This window comes from Ailuropoda melanoleuca, chromosome 1 (assembly GCF_002007445.2).
Source record: "Ailuropoda melanoleuca isolate Jingjing chromosome 1, ASM200744v2, whole genome shotgun sequence".
Taxonomy (NCBI): domain Eukaryota; kingdom Metazoa; phylum Chordata; class Mammalia; order Carnivora; family Ursidae; genus Ailuropoda; species Ailuropoda melanoleuca.
Window position 1 is genome coordinate 200,744,265 of NC_048218.1, and position 26,739 is coordinate 200,771,003.

The following is a 26,739-nucleotide window of genomic DNA, read 5'->3' on the forward strand; positions in this document are numbered from 1 at the left end:
AGGAAATGAACTGAATTGTTCTAATGGGGATGGAACAGGTGCTTCGACTTATGTTTGAACAGAAGGGTGGCCCGACAAGGTGCCAGCTGCCTGTGCTGCATTCCCATGGCTGGGAAAGGGAACAGATGTTACGGGTTCTAGAGACCCAAGCCCAGAACCTGCTCAGACACAGTGGCCCTGCAGTGGGGGGCCCTCAGATTGGAACAGTGTTGGTGCCTGTGTGGACTGAGCACTCAGGGCTGAGCCTTGGAAGCCATTTGGAGATCCTCCTGGACAGGTTGGCCAATAGGAATTGGACTAATCAGTGGCTACCTTCCAGATTGACAACACATTCTAGAGTTAGAAGCCAAATGAGCGGAGAGATCCCAATGGACTGATTGGACTTATTACTGAACTTGGCTTGTGGAGCTCAAGCTGGATCTAACATGATTTAGAAAAATACATACACATGTCATTTATTAAATTCTGAGTACCGTGGAATAAGTCAGGCTATTACAATAATAACAGCCCATGTGGGTATTGTTCTTGGACTCTCTCCTCCCTTTCTTCGGCTGACTACCCTCCAGAAGATTCTGGAGCCACTTATGCAGATCTAAGAGGCCCAGGGTGGGACAAGGAGTGATGGAGATGTGAACACAAAGACCGTTACATTATGGGAACCAGTCTTTCATCAGGCAGCGTTAAAGCCTCAATTGCCAGACTCACCCCTCAAGTCTGAGGAATAGATTAAATATGTGAATGGAACTTTGTTCTGGGCACAAAACTTGCCTGTCTTGGCTTCAAGGTGGGGAGCAAGACAAGGGGGAGAGAAAGGGCGGATGCCCCCATTCAGCCGATCAGCCATGGGCCATCTACACATCCACACCTCTGTGTCAGTGTTCGTGTTTTTCTGGACCACACAAATCCCCCTTCACTACCCAAAGTCAGTGACTCCCAGGCTCAGATAGTCAAGAAAGCAGTTTTTACTGGACAACAAGAAATTGTGCCATGGGGAAAATACGTAGTTTAGAAAAAAATAATGGAGAAAAGGAGCTGGAAGTTTGGAGAAAAGACAGCTCAGAATTTGACAATGTGGTCGAAGAGCAGCGAAGGACACTGGGGCCCAAGATGGAGCTATGAGCAGAGGAGAAATGCCTGAGTTTGGGGGCAAGAGGGGGACTCGGGGTGAAAGTGTTAAAAAAAAAAAAAGACGAGTAATTTGGAATCTGACCAAAATCTACTTTGCAGACCCTTGAGAGATCCAAAAGCCCCCAGTGTGTAGCATCACGATGGGAAATGAACTTTGCTTGAGTAGGGAAAGGGTTTGGGGTTCACCCGCCAGGTGACCGGGAGAAGCCACTTAAGCTCTGAGCTTCAGATTCTTTGTTGGTTTGCTTCAAGTTTTTATTTATATTCTAGTTAGTTAACATACAGGGCAATACTGGTTTCAGGAGTAGAATTTAGTGACTCATCCCTCACATACAACACCCAGTGCTCATCACGGCAAGTGCCTGAGAAAGCAGTGTCTGCCTCCTACCTCATGGGGCTGCTCTGGGGATTGAACGAGGAGAAGCGACGCTGAATGTTCTCTGGCAGAGTCGACGGGCTCTAGGGTCAACTGTCACGCTGAAATCCCATCTCTGCAACTTCCTGGCTGTGTGGCCTTGAGACAGAGTCAAAGTCACAAACACCTATCCAAAAATTTCTTCCCTATTCCTCAATGTCCTGTCTTCTACCAAGGATCACCTCCTCATAGTGTGCTTGTCGAGGGAACACTACCATGTGTTCCTTTCCTTATCTGCTACTGCAGGACTTCCTAGGAACATCCCACAACAAAGGGACAAAACTAACTAAAGAGGATATCTGGTGACGTCAGGGAAGCCCCTATTATCGAGGCTCCACAACCTGGGTCAGCTACCCATGAGCACGGAGAGTCATGTCATCACTCCTTAGATGCAGCCTAGAGTAGACCAGGGCCATGGCAAGGTCAAGCTCTGAGACGAGGTGCCCGGTGGAAGATTCATTCAATTGTCTATTTCTGCCAGGGAGCCAAGCATCAGGAGGGACCGAGAGGCACATTTTGTTTTCTGGGAACCTCTGGCTTGATCCCAAATAAACCTTCTCTTACATGGCACCTGCACCAGTTCCCAAACTTCCAGCGCTGTCCATGTCTTCTGGTAGCCTTGAGGCCAGCTCTGCCATTTTTAGATCTGTATTCGTGGGCAAGACAGAACCTTGCTGGTTCTCAGTCTCTTCCTCTAGAAATGGAAAGAATTTCCGTCTGCATGTCTCACAATTAAAACATTTGCGAATAGTCGAATTCGAAACTCAACGCCAATGAAGGTCAGCACACCACTGTTTGTGTGTGTGAAGGCTCGTTAAGAGCTGTCAGTCACTGTACAAATACAGCACCTTTCCATGGAGGTGTGAGCCCGTTGGGTTGAGAAGAGTTGACGTCAGAGAGGCCAGAGCTCTGAGCAGCGGCTCTCCTGTTGTGGGGACGCTGGCCTCCAGCCACGCCAGGCACCGGGAGAAGACATCCTATGGGCCCCTCCCAACCCCGTGAGCCCCACAATGTCGTGTTCCCCAACTTCTGCCTAGTTTTCATTTACTTCCATCCCCAGCCTGCTTCCTGTTTCACCGCCAGACTTCTGGGTCTTTTTCACTTTGTTCACCACCTCCAGAACATTTACTCATTTCCTCCTTTCAGAGAATTCAAACATGAACTGTGCCCACTCTGGCCCTTCACCACCCTGGGGCTCAGAGGAGCTGGTAAGGAGAAGCATCTCCATGAGACATAGACACTCGCCCCTCCATTCCCCTCTGGCCAGGTCGTGCCTCAATAACTTACAGTGTTGTGTCTCGGTGGCCGTGGCGGGTCCCAAATTGAGGTCATTTCTGGGAAGATGAACTCTGTACTGAGCCCCACACAATAGTCCCAGAGGATCTAAAATAGAAAATTCCAGAATTCCCCCTTTTGTTGTTGTGAATGATCACCAAATCCTCCACCCTTTCACTATGTGCTAATCTCTCTACTTACTGCTGATTCTCCAACCAGAACCTAAATTTACCATTTTCCAGACCCTTTCTAATGTCTGATCCGGAACATACAATCGGAGCTCAGACTGTCAGCCCCTAGCAGGTGGGGGCCATTTCATCACCACTGGTGTAGATTCCCAGGGCAACCAGGAGGCTGCTTAAGGAGAACCCACAACGGTGTGAGTGATGAGAAACACAACTATCCTAATAGTGAGGAAGAGGAAGGATGCGGTATTGGGCTTCCATCCTCCAAACATATCAGGTAAATGCCCACTTAACTTCTCTTTCCAAGTGCTCCTGTCCACAAGCCTTGTTGGGAAGGAGAGCCAGCTGAAAGCCCAGACTCCCACTAACTCTGCCTCTCCCTTCTCATTACCTCTTGACAGTGGGATCCTGGTGCCCCAAAGCCTTGAATGTGAACTTCCTGCCCAGTGGTTTCGACTTGGGAGAGGGGTCTTCATGCTTACAGATACACGACTTCGCTCCCCTCGTGGGGGCTCCGGGTCACTGGCTCAGGAGTTCGCTTCACCAGCCCTTGCTTAGAGTAAGTTAAATAAATCTGCATGTCAGAGGGCCCAGGCCTTTCTTCCTCCTCTTCTCATCTCAGGCTAAGAAGGTCCAGCTGTGACATATGGGGGCTTGGCTTCTTCCCCGCACCCCAGAATCCTCCCAGGAGTTGGTTGGACTTCCTCTCTGCACTCGCAAGGTAAGTTTTCTTATCACCTGTGGGCCACGAATCCACAGACGGCCAAACACCTCAGAGGTGATGCAAGGCCGAGGGAAGGGAAAGTTACAGGTGTGTTTGTCTGGGAGGAGCGGAGACCCTCCACCCTCAGGTCCACCCTCTCCCTCACCGAGGGAGCTATAAAGGCTCTCCGCCAGCCTCTTAGCTCCTATACTTCAGCCATCATGAATCCACTCCTGATTCTTGCTTTTGTGGGAGCTGCTGGTGAGTTCCATGTGTGACTTCAGGCCGCACTCGCCCCCCTCCTGGCAGAGATCACTGCTCCTCTCTTGCTGCTATTCTCTGTTTACCTGGGCTCTGAGAGTCCATCTCCCCTGCCTGGCAGCCCTGTTTCCCATTCTTGGGCTCTCTGTAAGCCTCACCCCTCCCACCTTGTGCTGAACCCACTCCCGACCCTGTCATTTATCCATTTATTTCGGGACTTTGCTGGGAGAGGCTGGAAAGGGAGACCAGGTGCAGGCGGTCCATGAAACGAAGCAGGAGTCTTGAGGCTTAGTTCTGGCAGCTCTGGGATGGCTCATCTAGAGCTCTTCTCAACCCCAGGTACGCCTAGGGAAGCTGAAAGAACACTCGTGCGAGTTCTAGCCCTAGAAATTCTGATTTCGTTGGCCTGGGGTGTGACCTGTGCATTGAATTTGTAAGTTTCCCCAATGATTTTAGGATCCCCAAGCGTGCAGCCAAGGTTGAGAATCACCATTCCTTTGGCCAGTGACAGTTGGCCTACTTTTGTCCTGCCTAATAGGCCTGGGGGCTCCTCTCCCCGGGCTCACCCTGCAGATTTTTAGCGATTGGGGAAGCTGGTTACAGCCAGGGCTACTTAGCCAGATTTTCCTAGCTAGGCCAACCCATCCTGACAATCTGGGGTTCAAATACCCTTCAATCTGGGGTTCTCATCTCAGTGATGAGAACGAGAAGCATTGAGTGAATGAGAAAACCACATTCAGACCCATGTCACATCAAGGGCACTGTGAGGGCACTGTGTCCTCACCCTGGAGCCCCCAGTAGAGGTCTGTGCCCGAGCCCCAACGGGCCCCTGGCCATGTGCCCTGAAGACACACGAAGAGACTCAGGGGAGCTCCGTGCTATGACACCTATCGGGGATGTAATGCTTCCCACCAGCCGATCTACTGTCTCTGTGTTTGTTGAGGACTTCTAATCCGCAAATCCAGCCACGGGGCTCTGGGCTCCAGCCACCCACATCTGCTGAATTGGCTTCTCCCTTCCTGTCTCCATTCAAGTTGCTTTCTCTACTGACGACGATGACAAGATCGTCGGTGGCTACACCTGCGAGGAGAATTCCGTCCCCTACCAGGTGTCCCTGAACGTGGGCTACCACTTCTGTGGTGGCTCCCTCATCAGTGACCAGTGGGTTGTGTCCGCGGCTCACTGCTACATGTAGTAAGTGTCTCCCGGCGCAGTGCCCACACCCAGAACCCTCTCCGAGAGCCTGGCATCAGCCTGGGAATGTGGAGGTTGGGGAAGGTGGGTGGGTGGGGATGAGAAGTTGTCAGGAGTGAGGTGGTGAAGAGGGGCATTTGACAGAAAGCCTCTCACATCCAAAACCACTAGATGAAATAGCAAAGGCTCTGGGTCAGAAAAGCAGGGAGGGACTCTTCTGGGGTGGTGAGGTGTAATGGGAAAGCAGCAAGGACCGCACACGAGCAACCTTTGCCAGTTGGCTGCACACCGAAACCACCTAAAATATGTTAAAAAAAACAAAACAGGGGCACCTGGGTAGCGCAGTTGTTAAGCGTCTGCCTTCGGCTCAGGGCATGATCCTGGCATTCCCGGTTCAAGCCCCACATCAGGCTCCTCCGCTGGGAGCCTGCTTCTTCCTCTCCCACTCCCCCTGCTTGTGTCCCTCTCTTGCTGGCTGTCTCTGTCACATAAATAAAATAAAATCTTTAAAAAACAAACAAAACAAAAAACGGATGCCTGGGTCCTATCCCAGGCCACTTAACTCAGAATTCTCAGCAGGAGGGGTCTGAAAATTGCTGAGTTTTTAATGCTTTCCCCCTCTGCTGAGTCCACTCAGTAGCAGAGCTGAGAACCACTGCCTGGGCCGAGGGCTCTCCAACCTGAGTGAGCCGCAGAACCACCTGCAAGGCTTGCTAAAGACGGACCACTGGGTCCCACCTTGGAGCAGCAGGTCTGGGGTGGGAGCCAAGACTTTGTCCTTCTAGCAAGTTCCCTGGGGATGCTGAGGCCGCACTCAGCACTTTGAGAACCACTGGGGTAGATCATACAGGATGATGGCCCTCAGCAGACCCAGAAGGGGGGCGAGTAGAAGTCACTGCAGGGAGTTAGCAAAATTACAGAGGATGAGGAATACATGGGGAACTTGAAGTTGGTCGTTTGTGCCTGCAGCCCCAGGTGTACGTGGGGGGGGTGTGATGGGGAAGGCAGCTGGAAAAGCAGGCTGAGGGCAGTCCCCACGTCACCCCCGCTCCATGACCAGCTGCCTCTGAAGGAGCGAGTTCTTGGTCTCACCCCTGCACTGACCCACCACCGCTCTCCGGCCAGGTGATCTTGCCACACTCCCATCCACGTGCAGGGAGCTCAGAACCCTGGAGAAAAGCGGGCATATGGAGAAAGGGTTTTCCCCATGCTTGTCTTCCCGACAGCCGCATCCAAGTGAGGCTTGGAGTGTACAACATCGACGTCATGGAGGGCAATGAGCAGTTCATCAACTCGGCCAAGGTCATCCGCCACCCCCGCTATAGCAGCTGGACCCTGAACAATGACATCATGCTTATCAAGCTCTCCTCGCCCGCAGTCCTCAACAAGCGGGTGGCCACCGTCTCTCTGCCCTCCGCCTGCGCGGCCGCTGGCACCCAGTGCCTCATCTCTGGCTGGGGCAACACCCTGAGCTCTGGCAGTGAGTGCGACCCTCGCTACTTTGTTTTCCAGCTTCCGCACATTTCCCAGGACCAGGCCTGCCCCTGAGCTTGAACCCCACTACGTGCGGGACTCTGTGCTGGGTCCTCGAAAGAGGCAAAGCTTTAAGGAGTGGACCCCCTAGAATCAAAATATAGGACAAATATAGCGCCTGGCTATTGTCCCATCTAGGGAGGGGTTCAGCAGGGATCAGTCTGGAAACCAAAACCCATTGTTCCTTGCTGGGGCTTACATTGCTGGTGTCCTTTCCTGGCTGCCCTCAGTGTTCAGCCCTGGATTGCTGTCCCCCGTCCTGGCCTGACTCCCATTTCTCCTTTCCTCCACCTCTCCCTGCTCCTCAAAGGCAACTACCCCGAGCTGCTACAGTGTCTGGACGCCCCGCTCCTGAGTCAGGCCCAGTGCGAAGCCTCCTACCCCGGCCAGATCACAGACAGCATGGTTTGCGCTGGCTTCCTCGAGGGAGGCAAGGACTCCTGCCAGGTGACTTGACCCTTCCCATGCTGAGACCACTGCCTGCACACTTGGCCTCCTGGGGAGCAGGATGCGAACCCCCAGGGTTGTGGGGCTGGTGTAAGAGGGCTCCAGGCACCAGCGAGGAAGGCTAGGCTGCATGGCAGCCACTCCCTTCATCAGAACAGAGAACGGGCCTCCACGGGAGCCACGCAGAGCCACAGAGCTGACCGGAATGCAGTCATTAAAGGTTCAGATGGTACAGGGCTCTGCTTGCCCTTTCTGCCTTCTTTGTAAAACTTGTCCCACCTTCTTCCTCCCCAGGGTGACTCTGGTGGCCCTGTGGTGTGCAATGGAGAGCTCCAGGGAATCGTCTCCTGGGGCTACGGCTGCGCCGAGAAGGACAGTCCCGGAGTCTACACCAAGGTGTGCAACTTTGTAGACTGGATTAAGCAGACCATAGCTAAACACAGCTGAAGACCCCCAGTCCTTCTGCCGACACTATGGGAATAAAGTGCACCTGTTACAATTGTCTCAGTCTGTGCCTGCTCCCTCCGGCCACTGCCCCCTGGGCACATCCTCCCAGCTGAGGTCAGACGGGGCTCTACCCCTTAAAGATGAACAGAGTGCCCCAGTTCCCAAAATGCATTCCGTGGAATACTGGATCAGCAGTGTGGGAAGAGATGGGGTCCAAAAAAATAATAAACAGGGGCTCATGGGGACTATTTTCTAGAGAAAAAAAACATTTCAGAAGGCTGCATTAAAGAGGGTCCTTGATCCTGGAACTTCCCCAGGGTCTGGAGTGCAGCGCTCATGTGCGCCCACCCGGGCATGGCGTGCTCGTCCTCACCTCCTGCCGCTGGCACCCAGAGCTAAATCTTCTCGGAGACGCTCGTGCCGATCGCCTTGGCCTCTGCCAAGCCCCCTGTGCACGTACTCTTTCTAGCCCAGAGTGTACTCCCTCCCGGCGGCAAAAGGCCGCCCTGGGCCCTCTTCCCCACAACCTGCTGTCTGAGGGAGATAACCCAGCTCCCTGGGTCTCCATCCGTGGAGCTCCTTCGAAATCTGCCTCTTATTCATCCCATATAATGATACCAACGTGTGTCTACCACACTGGGCACTTCCCAGACATTTTTACCTTTAGTTCCTGCTCCCCTCTGAAGTGGTTACTATTCTAACAGCGCAGGCAAGAAAGCAGAGGCTCAGAGAAGGCCCTTAGCTTATCAGATCCCTCATCCAGCAGATGGTAAACCTGGGGTCTGGCTCCTCGTCAGCCTGCCCCAAAGCCCGTGTCCTGTTCGCCCACCTCACCGGCCCTCCTCCTGCAGCGGTGGTCTGAGATGCTGCGCGGCCTTCAGCTCTGCTCCTCCATGGCTCTCCAGGCCATTCTCTGCCTCCTGGCACTACATGAGGGTTCTCGTCCCTGGCCATCTTCCAGCCCTGTGCTCAGAGAGATCCTGCACGTTACATCGATTCCTGATTCATACCTTTCCTGACCTTCCACAACTCCCAAAATAGAACCTGAGCTCCTTCTCCTGCAGACGTAAGATTCTTCCTTCTCTGCACTTCTTCCTCTCCACTCCTCCCCTCTGTCTCTGCCCCAGTGCTCCGAAATCCCAGGGGCTGCTCCAACAAGCCATGGATCTCGCACCTTTAGCCCTGAGCATTGCTGGTCCACCTGGTTTGATGCCTTTCCCACCCGCCCCTTCGCCCTCTTCAGGAAAGTCATTTCTGACTCCTTCTGCCCTGGGATCCTCCTCCCCGACCCCCGCGCTGGCCCTGTTGGCCCTGTGGTCCCAGCGAGGAGTGTTCCTGCTGAGATGCTTACCATTGCCACAGTCCTGCCCCTGTAGCCTTAGTAACTCTGGCTGCAACTACCAGCACCCGATGGTGAGCTCCCGAGGCAAGAAGTCGGTCTCACCCCTGCTGGCACACCTAGTTATTAAACAATGCCTACAATATAGTAGGCAGTGGTGGAATGACTGAACGATTAAAGTCTGAGCTAGGACCAGAGGCAAATATATGAAAGAAAGAAAACACCTTCCAGAACACCAGTTCTCAGGTGTGGACCCTGACCCCAGAGGCACCAGAATCACCTGGGAATTTAGGAGCAGTGCCAATGCTGGTGACCCTCCCAGACCTACTGAGTCAGAAATTCCGAGATGAAGCCTGGCCACTTGCACTTTCCAAGAATTCCATGCTATTCTGATGCGCTTGGAAGCCTGAGAGCCACTGCAGTGGGCGTGTCCCTGGGCCAGAGCCTCTGTGGAAGCCGCAGCCACTCGGGGTTTACTGTTTTCGGGCACTGGAATGAAGCTTCATGCGTATTATCTGACTTAGATCTCTCAGAAACTCCCTAAGGGAGGCGGTTTCATAGTAAAGGGGCTTAGCAGCTTGCCCTGGGCCTCCTGGACAGGTTGCAGTTCCACTGGGGGAAATTAGGAGACAAATTTGGGGGTTAAATGAATCTATGAATGTGCTCCAAAAGTTTCAAGAAGGGGCGCCTGGGTGCCTCCATCGGTCAAGCATCTGACTCGTGGTTTGGCTCAGGTCATGATCTCAGGGCCGAGTCCGCTTCCTCTCTGCCCCTCCCCCCATGCACATTCTCTCTATGTCTCTCTCTAAAATAAAATTTATTTTTAAAAAATAGTTTCAAGAATTACACACACGGGAGATGCAATTTGTGTATCGCCTTCCCCACATCTCAGCCTTGAGAAAGGCAAGCAGGTTAACAGTTTCCCCCTGCAAAGGGGAGGGCAGAGTGTGGGAGAAGGTGTGTGCTTGGGGGGGGGGGTACCCTCCAGCACCAGCCACATTCTTCTCTCGCCCTCAAGTGGCCACCCTAAGATGGCAATGAGTAGGTCTAAAATAAATAAGGAAACGCTGCCCCCTGCTGCCCAAGATGATGAATGATCCCACTGGACACCTGCCTTATGGTCTATACTCCCCTCAGAGGGGAATGAAAAAAAAAGCCCCGTGTGCTCTGGGCATACCGACAGTGTTGACTGAGTAGCAAAGATGGGACAAACTCCATCAGAATTGAAAGTAGCTGTGACAGCAAGACAGGGTGGTATTCTTTGTAAGCGCAATTGGGTTGAGGGTCACCAGCCAGATGGTCAAAAGGAAAATTAACTCAGAGAATAAATTCCTGATAAACAAAATAGGACAGGAGAAAATAGATCAAAACAAATCATTGCATTGATGAAAGTGTTCCTCAAGGTGGGAATGGACTAAAGAAGAAGGCTGCCACTTTCCTCTTGGTGAAAGTGATCGATGACTTTTATCCGGGCAATGGCAGTGTGTTGTGAGATCCGTCACTATTACTGAGTAAAATGCACTGTCTCTCTTTGTCTCCCCCCCCCAAATTCAAAGTGCTGCGTTGTTGTGCCCAGCTTGTGACACTACCAGATAGCACTCTGACGTTCTCCGTGGCTGACACGTGCTCAGGGGGCAAGCAGTGGGTCCTAAGCCCCATGCCGAAATGGAAATACTCAGGGTAATTTTGTGCTTGATTGTTTATTTAAATGCATGTCAATAAACTCACTACTAGAGATTTTTAACGCAAAAGATCCTGAGGACTACTCAGAAATATGAATTTTTTCACAAGCTTCCTGAATGATCAGAGACCCAATGAGCAAAGTCAGGACCATAACACATATTCTTACATAAACTGATCTTTGAAAAAGTAATGACTTTGTAAATTAAACAAGAAGTTTTTTTAAGTAGCACATTTCAAAATATTACTTAAAGCAATATTTTGTTGGTATTTTATTGAAAATTTTTATTAACTTTAATTTTATTTTAAATAGATAATATAGATATAATAGATATAATAATCTAGTGATATAGATAGATATAAAGACAGAATAATCTATAAAATAGATAATATAGCATATGGCTCAAAAAATGTAACAATACAGTTAAGTTGAGACTAAGAATGTTACTTTTACCTCCACCTTGTTTCCATCTCCTCGACTCAGTCTTAGTAAGCAATCACTTTGATCAAGTTCTTTTGAATCCTTTAGCGTGTCTTTGTGCAGAACCATGCAAACAAATGTATAATTCTTCTGTTCCCCCTTTGCTGGACAAAAGGTGGTGTCCAGAAATGCTAATCCACAGCTTCCTTTTTTTCCCCAGTTCACACTATGTCTTAGCTTTCCACAACAGGGAAACATTGTATTCTTGTTAAGCATTGAATAATATTGCATTTTGTGGATGTATCCCAGGTTATTTCTCCAGTCCCTTCCTGATAGGCACTTGAGTTTTCCTGATCTTTTTGCTTGCCCAGATAATGCAAATATTTTACAGACATTTTTTATTTGTATGCAAGAATAATTATAGGATAAACACCCAGATGAGGGATTTCCAGGTGAAAAGGTAAATGTGTTTGTAATTTTCATCGATATTTCCAAATTGATTCCCCCCTTTGGTTATACCATTTTATGTGAAGTGCATATGGCACCACACGTTAGCTCTTCCCTAATACAATGTTGCCAAACGCATCGGTGAACAGAGTTAGTTCCATGCAGTTTTCATCTGCAAGCTTTTTTCCCTATGGTGAGGCACCATTTGCCTTTCTTTTTCTCTGAACCATCTGTTCTTTGCCACTTTCATTGTGCTGCTGGACTATTTTCTTACTGATTTCTAGGAGTTCATCATCTACTGGGGAGATGAGCCCTTACGATGAGGATTGCAGATGCTCTTTCCATATTGTCATTTCTCTTTTGATTCTGTGTATATTTTTCCGTGAAAGTGTGTCATCATTATGTAATGAAGTTTGTCTTTTTTTTTTCCCTTCTAGAGTTGAAGTCATAGTTTGAAAGGCAATAAAAGGAAGCACCATCGAATGAAATGAGATCTAGGCCACTCAACTGGAGTTTACATTTCAAGGTTATCTTCTGCAGGAAAATAAAACATCGACAGCAACTTAAATGTGTCTGTCTGCCCCTCAGGGAAAAGAGGGGAAGGCCTTGACCGTGATTACATGTGAGTTTCCTGCAACTTTATGCGTGCTGCTCTCCACGTCCACTTCCCCAGCTCCCTTTTGCACACCCTGATGTCTGAAGTCCACGAGCAGAGAGGCGGGCTGACAACACACCAGTCCTCCCACACCCGCACCCTCTTGGAAATACTCTGAGCTCTCCAATGTCCTTTTTTCTCTACCTAGGGAACCCTACCCCTGAGTAGCTCATGTCAGTTCCCCTCCAGGCCACCCTAGAGGTTCAGAGTTGGCCAAAGGGATGGTCTCAGTATTGAAAGATCTCATTCCCAGATGAAAGGTGTGGCCTCTGGGTGACACAGTCTCAGGGGCAGGCCCTGGGTAGAAAGGGGGCTGCTGCTTCTTGGGAGGGTGTCTCCCCAGGATGAATGACAACAGTTTACAAAGGGGCGGATACCGGGGAAAACCAGGCCCTGTGGCAGCCGAACTTGCAAAGACACACAGCTCTGGGGAGCCAAGGGCGTCCTGAAGAAAGGGCATGGGGGTGAGGAGGGCCCCCCACCCTTCCGGCCTCGTCTGTACCCGGCCACCACCTCGCAACATGGGGAGTGATGTCACCGACCGGCCCTCCAATGCCCTGGAAGGAGCAGCTGCTCGCGTGGTTTCTTCCAGGCTCCGATAGGCAGAACCATGGGAGGGGTCGTTTTTTGTACAAAGCTGTAACATTGTGGGGACAGGGGGCCACGGTGATTCAGCTCTATGGGAAAGCTTTACAAAAACCTTTCTGCCTGTCCCAAACCCCCGTTTCTCCACTCTTCTCCTGGGTCGCCGGCCAGAGGGTGGTGCGAGTCAGAACGCCTCCACCCCGCCCCTGTTCACCTGTCAAGCCAAGACCATGGATAAGGACAGGCTTGGATCGGGACTGAAGCTTGCAGAGAGCCCAGGCGTAAGAAGAGCGCCTCAGTGGCCCCTCGGGTGAAGGACTCCGGGAGACTCCTTTCTAAGTCCCACAGAAGTCAGGGCAAGGTCAGTGGGAAGGTGCACGGGAGGTGACCCACCTTATAGAGGAAAAAGCCAGACATATCCTGGCTCTCCACGAAGGCGGTCACTGGCTCCAGGACCCTGCCCTCCTCTCTAGGCCTATGTCCTTTTGACGGACCCTCAGAAAGGATCGAGAAAGTAGTGTGGGGCTTGCTGGATAGACGCTGGCCATGCTCTGTGGCCGCAAGAGTCAAAGTTGGAAACGTTCTGTGCAATATCTATAAAGAACTGGAGGGGATTTCTTATACCAGAGTCCTCCGCATACCAGCCAGGGCCCCCTCTTCTTTCCATGCCTCAAATTTGTTTGCTTCCTTGCCCCATGTCACTGTGTGAACACTGAAATTTTCTTTGGAGAAGGCACCAGGCTCACAGTCATAGGTAAGACATATTCTGGGTCTTTCCAGGCTCCTTGAAGGTGAAGGCAGGTCCAAAGTGTCCGTTTTTAGAGTGGCTGTACGCTGCTGTGCTATGATTTTACCTTTGGCCCGGGGACCAAGCTGACAGTTGTCGGTAAGGTGGGGGTGTCTCCAGGCAGGGTGTGATGGGGACGATTCTATCCTGGGAAATGGGGGAGGGAAGGGATCACCCAGGTCTTGGGAGACGTCCTCTCCACTCCTGGAAACCAGTACACAGGAGGGTCCCGGTCGGGGCCGATCCACCCATCCACCGGGGGGTCCTCTGTAAACTCAGAGCCGAGCCTCAGTGGTTGAGGCAGAGGAGGGAAAAGAGATGGTACTGCCCCTCTGAGTGGTTACCTGACAGACGGAAGCCTAGAGAAAGCCCAGGAGGCAATTAATGAGCACTGATGTTGGGCCGTCTTCCTCACTGGCTTGGGCTCTCTGTAGGGGTTTCGTATGTGTCCTTGCTCTGGATTTCGTAGGAGGCCACACTGCGGCTCCTTGTTTCCGACTGTCCAGGGACCCGGGAAAGCTCTGGAAGGAAGTGGGGAAAATATGAAGCAGGGCCCGTGGCTCTGGGTGGGGAGAGATCCATGAACACCCCAACCTGTTCCCCAATCTCGACTGAGCTCAGCAGACAGGGGGAGGTTCTGAAGTGGATCTGGGAGGGTGTGCTTTGGAAACACCCTCCATTTTGGGGACGGGAGCCGGCTCACTGTTGTAGGTAAGTGCGTCGGGGCAGGGGTCCGGGTGGAGCCTCCGTCTTGGGGGCTTAGGTGAAAGCACATTTTTATCAGAAAGCTCTGAATTCTTATCTTGATGCAGACAGGCAGGGACAGCCTCCGTCTCCAGTAATTTCACGGACGGGCTATGCTAAGTCTGTGTTCCCCTACTGGGAGGCAGATAGTCTCCCTTTGGGGTCCCCTTGTCCATCCCCTGTCTCCTTGGAGGGCACCCCGTCATGGCCACGTAGATGGGAAGCCTCTGGCCTCAGAACGGCCTTACCCCTGTTGTTTTCCACGCCGGCTCAGAAAGGAAAGGGACACAGGAGAAAGCGCTGGGGGTCCCAGGGCCCAATCGGTCCTCTGACAGGGACATTTCACACTGCACATGAGTTCCCCCCTCCACAACTCCTGGTGCCAAAATTCTGCTGAGGAAAGGGAGAGGAGGGCAGGCAGGAGCACTTGGGAAGGCAGAAATTGGATGCAACCAAGGGCAGTTTTCCTACCAGCCTGCAGTGTTGTGTAACAATGAAAAACTGTATTTCGCAAGTGGAACCAAGCTCTCTGTCTTGGGTAAGTAAGAGGCTTCCCTAGGGGTAGTGTGTTGGAAGAGTGGGGTCCCAGGAGGACTCCTTGGACACAGCAGGGAAAAGGCTCAGGGAGTGTGGGTGAGCAGGGGAGGTGCTGGAGTCCCTAGAAGTCCAGGTGGAAGCGAGTTTCTAGAAGGAAGGGCCCCAGAGAGCAATCCTGGGGTTTGTCACACTCTCACTGTGCTGTGGAGCAACCAGGCACAGCACTTTGGAGAGGGGACCCAACTCTCTGTCCTAGGTAAGGAGCAGGACCGGGCTGTAGGGCCATTGTCCCTTGGACACAGGGTCCCCATCTCTCCTCCCAGCCCTGGTTGTCAGGGGTCAAGTCAACTCTCTTAGTCCTGGGGAGCTTCAAAGGGGCTGTGGCTGCCATTCCTCTTGGTGTGGCTTGGTGGGTCCCCCTATTTCTCCTCCCCGAGTCTTCGGTCCTCAATGTTTCCTCCTTACTCTTTCTTTGTTTCGTGCTTCCTTCTCATGTGTGAGCGTGTGCCGCTTCCAAGCCTGCTTCTCTCTCCCCATACTATATGCTTGGACCTTTCCCTCAACGGGACCCCTCGAGTCCAGAGCCACACATCCAGGCAGAAAGGGTGGCGGAGCCCAGTCCCCGAGAGCAAGGACTTGGCCCTGGCAGGAGCCTCCGCGGGTTTTGCTGCGGCTGCCTGCAGCTGTGCTCTATAACTCGCCCCTCTACTTTGGGACGGGCACCAGGCTCACGGTGACAGGTATGGGGCTGCACTCCTGGCTGGGAGTGCCTGTGCGTGACCGATCAGTCCGGGCGGGGGGGACAGGGGTGTAAGGACAGGGCTCAGAGCCTCCCCTCCCTACTGGAGCTTCTCGGGCTTATCACGGACCCCTTGGGGGTAGGGCTCCAGCTTAGTCTTCGGGCTTTGTGCGTTCTCGCTCTGCTTCTCATTGTTCTGTGGGACTCCTCTCATCGCTCCTGTTTTAAGAGTGTGTTGTTTTACTCCCCCCCCCTTTTTTTTTTAAATTATTCAGATCTTCTTCATTTTCCCTCCTATTCTATCTCCAGACCTTCCCCGTTGACTCCATTTTTGTGAATCTGTCTGTCTTCTCTGTCAAAGTCCTACTGTCTACCACTTGCTCAGAACCTTCATCGTCCTCCTTCTCTGTCTCTACCAGCCTCCAAAGATCCATCTGTGTCTTCCTGAAGGGATCTAGGGCTCAGGAGGCAGTGGAAGGGGGGCCAGATTGGTGAGACTGGACTGGTTTGAGGATGTTTCTGAGCCCCGAGGGCAAAAGTCCGTGTCTCAGGGTCACGAGAGCCGCAACAGGTGTCTCAGGGATGAGATGCTCGGCAGGATCCGAGGAAATACACCTGGAAACTTACAGCATCTTAGTAACAGATAAGGTATAAAGAAGAGAAAATAGGCAGGAGGCCCCATTTTCTCAAACCTCAGGATCTGTGCTGGGCTGGTAAGGTAAGGGGCCCATCACAAAACACTACCACACCATTAGCGTGCTCGGGGAGGAAGCGGACAGGTGGAGGACTGGGCCTGGAGGGATGGGTCTGTGCTGGGCAGAGACAAGGCCAGAGGAATGGGACACTGGGTCCTACCAGATTGGTTGGCTGGAGCAGACTTTGTCCTGCAGATGGGGGCTCGTGCCAGCGAGTGTGATAACAATTAGAGTGTACAAATTACTGGGGTTCGAAATGCCCCGAACTCTGGGGCTCACAGGACAGGCTGGGGGGGGGAGTGTTCCACCAACTGGAAAGTGAAAATCTCAGAATCTCTGAGATGTATAAAATGGGGATAATAGTGCCAGTCCCCTGGGGTGTTAAATTGTTAGGGGCTAACTTATATGGAAATCTTTGTCAAAGGCTCGGCTTATTGGGGCCATCCTTTCCATTCCTGTTCTTTATCATCTCTGTGTCCCAGACTGTGGCCTTTTCCCCAAACTGCCTCTCAATTTTCCCATTAGAAACACTTCCCAAAGTGGATAAAGTGGAGACATCTGGGTTTCCCACTGTTCTGCTTCAGAAAGCCATTCCTCTGGTCAGTATAGAGCCAAATAGAGGGCACAGTCCATTCTGGCAAAAATGGGAACGTGGGAGATGGATGTGGTTTCTCCCAACCCTCTGTGTCTTCCCATGAGGCCCTGCCTTCCGACAACTCCAGAAATTATCTCCTGTGTGTCAGGCATGAAGAAGGACCCAGGACTTTGCAACGCGAGCGCTCTGATGACATGGCCCTTGGACTTTGGAATTTGTTCAGACCCAGCAAGTTTGGCCGTGAACTAGGATTTCCAAAGCTGGCAGGGAGGCTTGCTGGGCGCTGGAAGGAATAAAGGGTTCAACCCATGAACAGCTTCTTTCATGGGATTGCAGCCGTCCTGGGCAAGCCAGCACACACCCCGTGTGCCCCAGTGTAAACAGAATAAATGTGAAACACCTGATAACATCATAGCCAGAGGCTTCTTGGCTCCTCAAAGCAGATTTCCTGTTTAACACACATACACGCACACGCACAAGAGAAAAGGGGAAAAAATGAGTTGGGAAAAGCATTTAGAAAAAAGTACTGTCAAATGCAATGGGACAGGGTCTCCTCCAGGCAGCAAAGGCTAATTCTCGTATATGCTGTCACCCAAACAGATACTCATATGCTTTGTACGCAAGGAAACTGATAATTAGAAACAGTAGATTTGGTTCCTGGGGTCGTGTTGCTGGTGAGGACCCTCAGCCTCAAATCCCAGGCTCGTTCATCTCTGCCATAGCTGTTTCTAAGTCTGAAAGAACAGATAGTCGTGCATCAAAGAGGGCTTTGAATGAGGAAGAAAAACAGAAGGACTCTTTGGATAGATATGGAACAAGGCCTTGAGAAAGAGACTGCCAAGAAAGCCAAGGAAATCAGGACACACGCTACCTGAGGGGATGGAAGAGAGAGTCAGCAGTATGCACCCACGGGGTCACCGAGAGAAGTGGCAAAGCTGAGGGAGAATAGAACGGGACAGTGACCCCCAAACACCCAGGACCTGGTACTACGTAATTTTGCTTTATGATGACTCCATTTCCAGCTCTCTCTCTCTCTCTCTGTCTTTTTTGATTTCTCTCTCTGTCTCTCTCTCACACACACACACACACCCTGAATCCAGACAGCTCTAGGACCAGCCCTGGTCCCAACCTCTCTTCCTTTGCAGACAACCTGGAAAGGGTCAAACCTCCCATGGTCACAGTGTTTGAACCGTCAGAAGCAGAGACCTCCCGCACCCAGAAGGCCACGCTCGTGTGCCTGGCCACGGGCTTCTACCCCGACCACGTGGAGCTGAGCTGGTGGGTGAATGGGAAGGAGGTCCAGAATGGGGTCAGCACGGACCCTCAGCCCTACAGGGAGCGGCCCAACGACAATGGCTCCAACTACTGTCTGAGCAGCCGGCTGAGGGTCTCCTCCGCCTTCTGGCACAACCCTCGCAACCACTTTCGCTGCCAAGTCCAGTTCTACGGGCTTGGGGACGATGACGAGTGGGACAACCCCACCCGGCCGAAACCCATCACCCAGAACATCAGTGCTGAGGCCTGGGGCAGAGCAGGTGAGCAGGGCCTGACGAGCTGGGTGGGGAGTGAGGTGGACCACGGAAAGGGGGGACGGGGGGTGGTGTCCAGGCAGAACACCAGGCAGAGCCAGGGCAGGGCGGGAAGACTAAAACCCAGCATGAGGGTGAACGGGCACCTTGGGGTTCATTCCTCCCCCAGATCCTCAGCCCAGCAGACCCTTGCAGCTGGGGTCCCCTCACTGTCCGAGCCTGTATGGCTCAGCCCCTCTGGGCCACCATGATCCCCGGGGTTCCAGGTTGGTGTGGCTCCGTGGACAAGGCACCAGAAAGACCATCCACGCGTCTGCGAGAAGCCTGGCCTGAGCCTGGGGGTCCTCGCGAACCAGAAGGCTGACTTAGTGTGTCTGTGTTTGTGTTTGCTCTTAACTGAAGCACAGCTGACGAATAGTATTGCGTTGGCTCCAGGTGGGCCTCACCTGGCAGCTTTCTGTCTGCTTGAGAGGATGGGGTCTCTCATCCACTCCCTCCCCCTCTTCTCTTTCAGACTGTGGCTTCACGTCGGGTAAGTGACCCTCTCCTTGCTTGCTCCCCATCTCCCGTGGTTTTGCCCTGGAAGCTGAATGTGGAGAACCACGGACCCTGGGGTGGGTGTGGGGGGGCCAGAGACGCCTGCTCACGGGTCCCTGTGTGCTCTCCCCCGCCCCGGCCGCAGTGTCCTATCAGCAGGGCATCCTGTCTGCCACCATCCTCTATGAGATCCTGCTGGGGAAGGCCACCCTGTACGCTCTGCTGGTCAGCATCCTGGTGCTCAGGGCCAAGGTAAGGAGGCGGGCAGGACGGGGCCCTGGAAGTGACACTTGAAATAGGGCAACTCCGAGCTGTGAGTAGCAAAAGACCCTGCTAGGGCCAGTGGCGGGCAGTAGAAGACGGAGGTCCACCCACATGCCTCAGAAGACACACTGTCCCTCTGGGATCGCAGTGGGAGAGCCACGCAGAGAAGGAGAAGCTGAGGTCACCCGAAAACCCAATGGCCATTGTGAAGAGCCCTACCATTCATCTGGTCAATGATCATCCTACTTCCTCTCAATTCCCATCACTCCTGACTCCTGGTAACCCCTGAAACCTTCTCTTCTTCAGGTCAAGAGAAAGGGCTCCTGAAGCTAGCTCAGAGGCAGAGCCAGCAACTTGCAGCCTGCTATGGCCCCAACACGGATTCTCCTTTTTCCACTTGCAGCCAGTGCTTCTCAAGAGCTGTTTTCATCTCTCTGCTCACCCCAATAGCTACTCCCCCCTATGTTCGTGCACACCTGGACGCTCATGACCCAAATCTCCCCAACCCAGGGGGACCCCAGCATGACCAACTTGACTGAATCAATAAACACGGCTTGTTCTGGCTTGACTCTGCCTTGTGAGTGTCTGGATTTCTCTTCTGCCCGTCTATGACCCCCCATGTGACTCCTGTCAGGATAGGATCAGAGGTCTTCAAGGAAACAGCAGGTCCCTCCAGTACCAGGGCTGAGGGACCCCGCCTGGGGCAGCTGTGCTCCTCCCTGTCAGGGGAACTTGAGTACGTGTGAACGGGGTGATGGGATTGAAGAGGCTTACTCAGGAACAGCCCAGAAAAATGGTGACATTTTTTGTAAGAACTTTCTGTCCTACCTGGACGAAGGTGCTCTGAGGAAGAGTCTCCCTACACAGGTGACGTGTCTCCTGCCAGCTGGTCACGTACCCATGGCTGAGAAGCTTGCTTTCATACCTGTCAGCCATGTTCCTTTCAGCTGTCTCCCTGAGGACACTACCGTTTTCGCTTGTCACCAAGCAGGCTGCCTGGCCGAGAAGAGAAGGCGCTGACTCGGAGATGAATTCTCAAGTAGCACGTGTGTCTTCCTGTTTAAGTTACAAATCTCTTTATAAATGTCTCTCTAGTGAAGCACATGGGTGTGAAAATGCGCCCTGACCATTCCTGGAAGGATAGAAACTAAAGGTCCCCCAAACCAAGAATCGGCCCTATTGCTATTTCTAGAAGTCCTCTAAGAGCTCTTTGTTGTCTCATGGTCACCATGGTGACGCGGGGCACAGTCCTGGGGAGGGCATCTAGGCAGCGGTCCTCTGCTTCCTCGCTCCATACATACCCCGCTCCTCTCACCCTGCGTCCCGGAGCCACCTGCTCTCAGACTGCTGTGCACTCAGCCACCTGGGCACTCGGTACTCCAGCTCCTACTTATTCTTGAAGATTTAGCCCCAACATCTTCCCCTGCAAGAAGCCTTCTCGGGCGCTTCGTTGCCTGAACTAGCCATCTATTTTCTCACTCACGGGAACGTGGCACATGGCTTTCTCTCTCCACTGCAATGCGTGAGGCACCATTCACTATTCGCTTTCAAGAAAACGAAGAGATCCAAGTCACGGTCCCCAGGATGCCCACCTGTTCACGAGGGGGTCATTCAAGAACAGACACAATTGAAATACAGAGTGGCGCTTTCCAATGGCCATGCGAGCTGTCTACTAAAATGCCGTCAGAGGCTAGCACTCGATTTCCCACTGGGATCATCATGGGAGAGCCTGAGAACATGGCAAACTCTTCAAAGAAAGAATTGATCTAATTATCCCTGGGTGGGGGGGAGGTGGTCGTGACAGTCAGAGGCATGAACCAGAGCCGAGACAACAGGGTCGGGTGCTCGCGGATGCTTAGCCAAGATGACATTCAGAGACAGGAGGGATGAGACGTTGGGCAGGCTGGAGGGTGCTCCCCTGAGGGTGGACTCAGGTCCTGGCCCCCAGCAGGAGGCTCGGCACATAGGTGTTCATGAGGTGCGTGAAATACACGAAGGATAAGGAGCTTGGACTCTGTTCAGCGAGCAATGGGCAATTGCAGAGATTGCTGGTCCCCATGCCTCAAGCTGCCATCACCAGCTCTATGGAATCCACCCCTCGCTCCTCCCCTCCCACCTCACTATAAATGCCATTCTGTGCTGGTGGTCACAGTGAGTCCTGGACAGGACACCTGGTGACATAGAGGGTCTCCTCAGAGGGGTGTATGTTCTGCCATGGCACCTCTCTGCCTAGCCCCCCAAGGAGCACCATGACCTTCCCCAGCCCCTCCCCACTTTAAACGTGCTCTGAGTGTGCTCCCAGCCCCACTCCATCAAACCTCTGTCACCTGCACTTCCTGCCTCTGCCCAGTGGTGGGGGCGGGGACCAGAGGGAAAGAAACATTTTTGTATCCTGCTGTAACATTGTGGGAGCTGGGGGGGGGGGCACGATGATTCAGGCTCAGGAGGTGCTTTTACAGAAACCCCTGCCTCAGGAAATCTCACGCCCCAGCCCAGGGAATCCAGCTCCTGGAGGGGGAGTGGCTGGTATTGTCTCTGGAGCTGGTTCCTGATGTGCTCCCGCAGAGACCTGGAATCAGCGAATAACTCTGGACAGCTTCCCGGGAACATGAAGGGCCCACGCATCAAAGTGGGATCATCATCCGGCACTTTTCACAAAACTTGCCCTTGACAAAAGTACTTACACATGCGTTATTTATTAAAAACTCACAACAACACTGCACAAAACGTATTACCCCATTTTTCAGATGAAGGAAATAAGGTGGGAGAGATTGCAGGTCCTATAAGTAGGAAGAGATAGGGTTTAGCCTGGAACACTTCCCAACTCCAGCCCAAACCACCATCACCAATCACTGGTCATTTTCCACCTCCACTGTATTGTCCCCAAGCCAAGTTGATTCTCCTGCGCAAACTGGAGATGACCTCCTGTAGCATCTAGATTACCATGTCCAGCTATCTCTGGAACTGGGATGAGAGAAGCCCGGGAAGGAGAAGGAGAGTGCACCCCCGGCTTGTGCCAAGGGAAGTAGGGAGGAGGAGAAATTCTTGGCAGCCCCTGCCCGCTGTGTTACATACAGTGAGCGGCACTTCGGGCCAGGGGCCCGGCTCACCGTACTAGGTAAGAAAGCCGCTCCCGGTGGAAGGCGGGTTGGTTGCCCAGCCTGGACCATTCCCAGGACCCTGGCCCTCAAGGAGTGGGTGCTGGCCCCTCCCGAGCCCCTAGTCAGGGGTTTGCGCCTGGGTCCCTAGAGCTGTGCAAACACGGGGCAGCTGTACTTTGGGGCCGGTTCTAAGCTGACCGTGCTGGGTAAGGAGATCCGCTGGGGGCCGAGCGCTCCGCGGGGTGGGATGGAGACGGGTGGGGAGCTGGCCAGGTCCAGGGCTATGCTCAGAGGCGGGGCTCGGCGCCTGGGCCGGGACTCCCGGTTCTGGGTGCGGGGCGCGCGATGGAGCGGGGCGGGCGGGAGAGGGCAGCGCCAGATTTTTGTGCTGGGGCTCCGGGCTGTGAGTACGAAACTCAGTATTTCGGCAGGGGCACCCGCCTGACCGTGCTAGGTAAGCCGGGGTGCGCGGGGGCGCCGGGGAGCGCGGTGGGGCCGGGGCATGGCGGGCCTGTTTTTGTGCTGCGCCGGGGGGCTGTGAGCCAAAATACCCAGTACTTCGGCGCGGGGACCCGGCTGTCGGTGCTAGGTGAGCGTGGCGCGCGGCGCGGCGGGCTTCTTGGCGGGGGACCCGGGGCCGTGCTCTGCAGCCTCCTCCCCGACCTTCGGGCCCGGCAACCGGCTGACCGTCGTGGGTGAGTGGCCGCGGGGTCGGGAGGGAAGGCGGCGGCCCCAGGGCCCTTCCCGGCACGGCACCTGGCTGGCTTCCCGCGCTGGGTCCTGGCTGCGAGCCGGAGCGGGAAGCGGCTGGGGCGCCGCGGGGTTTGCGTGCGGGGCTGGGCCTCCGTGTATGAGCAGTACTTCGGCGCCGGCACCAGGCTCACGGTCATAGGTGAGATTTGGGCGTCTCCCTCCGGCCGTTCCGCAGCCCCGCGGACCCGGGAGATGGGGAGGGTGGGCCGGGGCTGGGCGTGCGGCCCGCCGTCGGTCCGGGGGTCAGCCCTGCGAGGGGGCGGGGATGGGGTCCTCGCGGGCCGGGGACGAGGGCGGAGGGCCGGGGGCTGTGGGGCTCTTTCCATGCTCCTGAGATATTTAGGGGCAGGGTGAGTGGGGGACGAGAGCATGGACGAGGACTCAGAGCTGCTGGATTGGGGGACCGGACTGAGAAGAGAAAACCGGGGCTGGGGGGAGCATAGGAGGGGTGTAGCTGCTACAGAAAGCGGGGACCTAGGCGGAGGGGAGGGAAAAAAGCAGGGACAAGCATGGGACTGGTGGGCATTGAGCCCGGCCGGCTTCTGGGAGAGGTAGATGGAGGGGAGGCCGCTGAACAGAGGAGAAAGGGAATGAGAAACAGGAGAGAAATAGAGAGGCCAGAGAAAATAGGCAGTTCAATATGAGTGAAGAAAAAGTCAAAACAAGCAGGGTTAGTTGATTTACTGTTTAGCACTTAAAATTATATTTAAAACCCCTGCCTTTCTTTCCTAAGCCGGAGAGCCCCCTGAGCTCTACAGCACCCATTCCCACCCGTGGGCTGGACGGGACCCTCAGCTGCTGGGGTGCATTCCCCCGGCCCATGTCTCCCTCTGCCCCCCAGCCTGAAATCTCGGCCCTCACACTAGCTATCCCACCGCCAATAGTCCAGTGGTGCGGAACCTCCATTAAAATGCAGATATGTTGTTGGTGAGGTGAGGAAAATCTCCAGAAGGATCCTAAGCTCCTAGATCTGGAAAGGAACTTCAAACATCACCTGGTGACCAGAATGTTGAGGCCAGAGAGGGGAAGAAACTCACGCTACTGGTACATTAACCTGGATTATTGATAACAACAAGCCCCATTTTTCATTAGATTGTCAGTTGGCTGGATCCAATGGGGCTCAGCTAAACTTGGTCCAGATTCCTGTGATCAGCAGGGGTGGGGAAAAGACCAGACCTTAGAGCCAGAGAAACCTGGCTCCCAATCCCTGGCTCACTGCTGATCAGATGGCCTTGGGCAAACGAATCTGGGGGAAGCTCGGTCCCCTCTACTCTGCAGGGTCACATCAGCCATACTACCCCTACCATTGCTGTGAGGGGACTAACAGGAGACCCTACGCAGAGTACGCAGAGTACGCAGGGAAGGTGGATTGTTATAATTCGGCCCTTCTCTTCTCCACACTTTCCCTAGGTAGTCACTGGGGAGTGAGGGGAGAGGGTGAGCCCAGGGCCTGAGGAGGGACAGGATTTGGCATGTGGGTCACGGAGGGGCAGGCTGGGTAGGCAAGAGCAGTGGATTGAGAACAGGAAAGACAAACTTCACAATTCTGCCTGAGGCCGGCCCACCCACAAACAGAGCACGTACAGATAAGAAGCTCACTAGCACAGACACTTACACCCCACAGGGACTCACAGACATGGAAGGATAAACTGACCCTGCCCTCACACCGAGCTGTGTAGACAGGGCTTCAGAGTGTCATGGCGTCCTGTTTGTCCTGCCGGCCGCATCAGTAAACATTGTGGGAAGCATCACACTTGACTCAGAGGACATCGTTAATTTTGCAGGAAGGACTGAGAGGGGGTCAGAGGAGTACATTCAGTGGTGCCCCAGAAGAGCTGGTCCAGTTTCAGAGCCAGGGTCTTTGAGACAAGACTGAAGACACCAGGCTGAGCAAAGGGACTGATGGAGCTGGGCAGTGCAGATGTTAGGGTGCTACCCCTTCTGGTGGGTCAGCCGGTGAAGACCTAGAGACATCGTGGGGGTTAGCAAGTAGGAGTTGCAGGGAGAGGAAGCTGACGGAATGGGAGGCCCGACCAGCTCAAAATGAAAATGCCAGGCTCTTGTTAAAAATTATTTAGAATTTCAAGATGATGACAGCGACCCTTAAACCAAGAGTGGAGCCTTTGTGAGCGTGGGGTCCTGTACCCGGGCCACACCCGCGTGAAGCTGACCCTGGAAGTTAGGTCCCATCCAGAGAAATGTGAAGTGTCCGTTAGAAGGACATTTTCTCCATCTTCCAGGCTAAACTAGAGTCTCATAAGGAGATTTTTTCGTTTTAACAGAATTGCTAAGAAATGAACAACAACAAAAAAACCAGTGGAAAGCAAAGGAGAAGGATAAAATGAATGGAGAGCAGACCCAGAAGAAGTGAGCCAGCCAAATGAGCGGGTGGTCTGGGCCTTCGCCCGAGGCTCTGCAGAGGGAGGCTTTGGACAAAAATTGTGTCAAAGCAAGTGCTAGCAAGGCGCTGCCCTGATGATCTCAGATGCTTATTTAGGAAGCTGACTGGTAGAAAGGGTGTAACATTTGGAAGCAAAGGAGCAAAGAAGGTTGATGAACCCCTGAATTTGACCTAAGGCGAGATTGCTCTCTGTCTGAGCTGAGGAACCTCAGGGGGGTACCTCAAGGCGGAGGAATGGCTAGGGGTGACCTCGTAACCCACAAAAAAAGTTGGAAAATCTCACATTCTCATGAGCACACCGTGAAACAAAAGGATACCCTCCCCTGAGTGCACAAGTACGTCCCATTTGTAGATTGTCATCTGAAGAGAGTCCCCAGGCCTCAGATGACCCCCTAATCCCAATTCCCCTTTACTCCTCAGCCTCTTGGATTTCGAAGCAATTCACGGGCCAAAGACGGGGGCTGTCTGAATGCTAATGTCACTTAACATCCACGGCCACTCCAGAAAGTCAGGGTCAGGATTTACCCTTCACGAGCAATGAAAAATGATGCAGAAAAATTAAGACACTGTCCCAAAGTCACACTGGCAGGCAAGTCAGTTTTAAGATTCGGATCCTAACAGTCTGATTCCAATCCTGAGCTCAGTCCACTTAATAACTACTACATACTATGGTGAAATGTAGACAGGTAAGCTCTTACTGATGGAGAACTCAAATAACGTCAATGAGGGGACATTACTCAGAATGTCTACAGGGTGACTACAAAGGACAGGCAGGGCAGAAGAATAATTACAGAGGAATGGGGGCAGTGACCCCCAAACACACAGGACAATTTTGCTTTATGATGACTCCATTTCCAGCTCTCTCTCTCTCTGTCTTTCTTGATTTCTCTCTTTGTATCTCTCTCTCACACACACACACACACACACACACACACACACACAACCTGAATCCAGACAGCTCTAGGACCAGCCCTGGTCCCAACCTCTCTTCCTTTGCAGACAAACTGGAAAGGGTCAAACCTCCCACGGTCACAGTGTTTGAACCGTCAGAAGCAGAGACCTCCCGCACCCAGAAGGCCACGCTCGTGTGTCTGGCCACGGGCTTCTACCCCGACCACGTGGAGCTGAGCTGGTGGGTGAATGGGAAGGAGGTCCAGAATGGGGTCAGCACGGACCCTCAGCCCTACAGGGAGCGGCCCAACGACAATGGCTCCAACTACTGTCTGAGCAGCCGGCTGAGGGTCTCCTCCGCCTTCTGGCACAACCCTCGCAACCACTTTCGCTGCCAAGTCCAGTTCTACGGGCTTGGGGACGAGGACGAGTGGGACAACCCCACCCGGCC

The 26,739-nt window shown here is 53.3% G+C and overlaps 1 protein-coding gene, 1 long non-coding RNA gene and 2 gene segments (V, D, J or C); 3 read left to right on the top strand and 1 right to left on the bottom strand.

Moving 5' to 3' along the window:
• Positions 1 to 14,784, bottom strand: part of LOC117795175 — a 140,080-nt gene extending 125,296 nt beyond the window's left edge. The window contains exon 1 of one of the 2 annotated variants that reach the window (XR_004619025.1): positions 14,739 to 14,784. This is a non-coding gene — a long non-coding RNA (uncharacterized LOC117795175). The remainder of the gene's footprint in view (positions 1 to 14,738) is intronic. The other variant, XR_004619024.1, reaches the window with a different exon arrangement.
• LOC109490378 overlaps positions 1 to 19,715 on the top strand; it is a 139,661-nt gene extending 119,946 nt beyond the window's left edge. Inside the window, 5 exon segments of the C gene segment in view lie at positions 13,557 to 13,601; positions 17,958 to 18,347; positions 18,856 to 18,873; positions 19,024 to 19,130; positions 19,449 to 19,715. Coding sequence covers positions 13,557 to 13,601; positions 17,958 to 18,347; positions 18,856 to 18,873; positions 19,024 to 19,130; positions 19,449 to 19,469 — 581 coding nt within the window.
• On the top strand, positions 3,840 to 7,645 carry LOC100472031 (anionic trypsin). The gene is made up of 5 exons (XM_019804772.2): positions 3,840 to 3,967; positions 5,002 to 5,161; positions 6,388 to 6,641; positions 7,005 to 7,141; positions 7,436 to 7,645. The coding sequence occupies exons 1-5, from the start codon at positions 3,928 to 3,930 to the stop codon at positions 7,586 to 7,588; spliced, it is 744 nt and encodes a 247-aa protein (XP_019660331.1). The 5' UTR covers positions 3,840 to 3,927; the 3' UTR covers positions 7,589 to 7,645.
• A 2,873-nt stretch (positions 19,716 to 22,588) lies between the features above and the next one.
• The window catches only part of LOC100478092, a 10,083-nt gene continuing 5,932 nt past the window's right edge, over positions 22,589 to 26,739 (top strand). The window contains 3 exon segments of the C gene segment in view: positions 22,589 to 22,832; positions 22,944 to 23,135; positions 26,397 to 26,739. The exon segment at positions 26,397 to 26,739 is cut by the window's right edge and continues 1 nt beyond it. Coding sequence covers positions 22,589 to 22,832; positions 22,944 to 23,135; positions 26,397 to 26,739 — 779 coding nt within the window.

Excerpts from the sequence above, each read along its gene's own strand:
- LOC100472031 (XM_019804772.2), top strand. The coding sequence starts at position 3,928 with ATGAATCCACTCCTGATTCTTGCTTTTGTGGGAGCTGCTG. Across the intron at positions 6,642-7,004 it reads CAACACCCTGAGCTCTGGCA|GCAACTACCCCGAGCTGCTA; the intron begins GTGAGTGCGACC and ends TGCTCCTCAAAG. Across the intron at positions 7,142-7,435 it reads GAGGCAAGGACTCCTGCCAG|GGTGACTCTGGTGGCCCTGT; the intron begins GTGACTTGACCC and ends CTTCCTCCCCAG.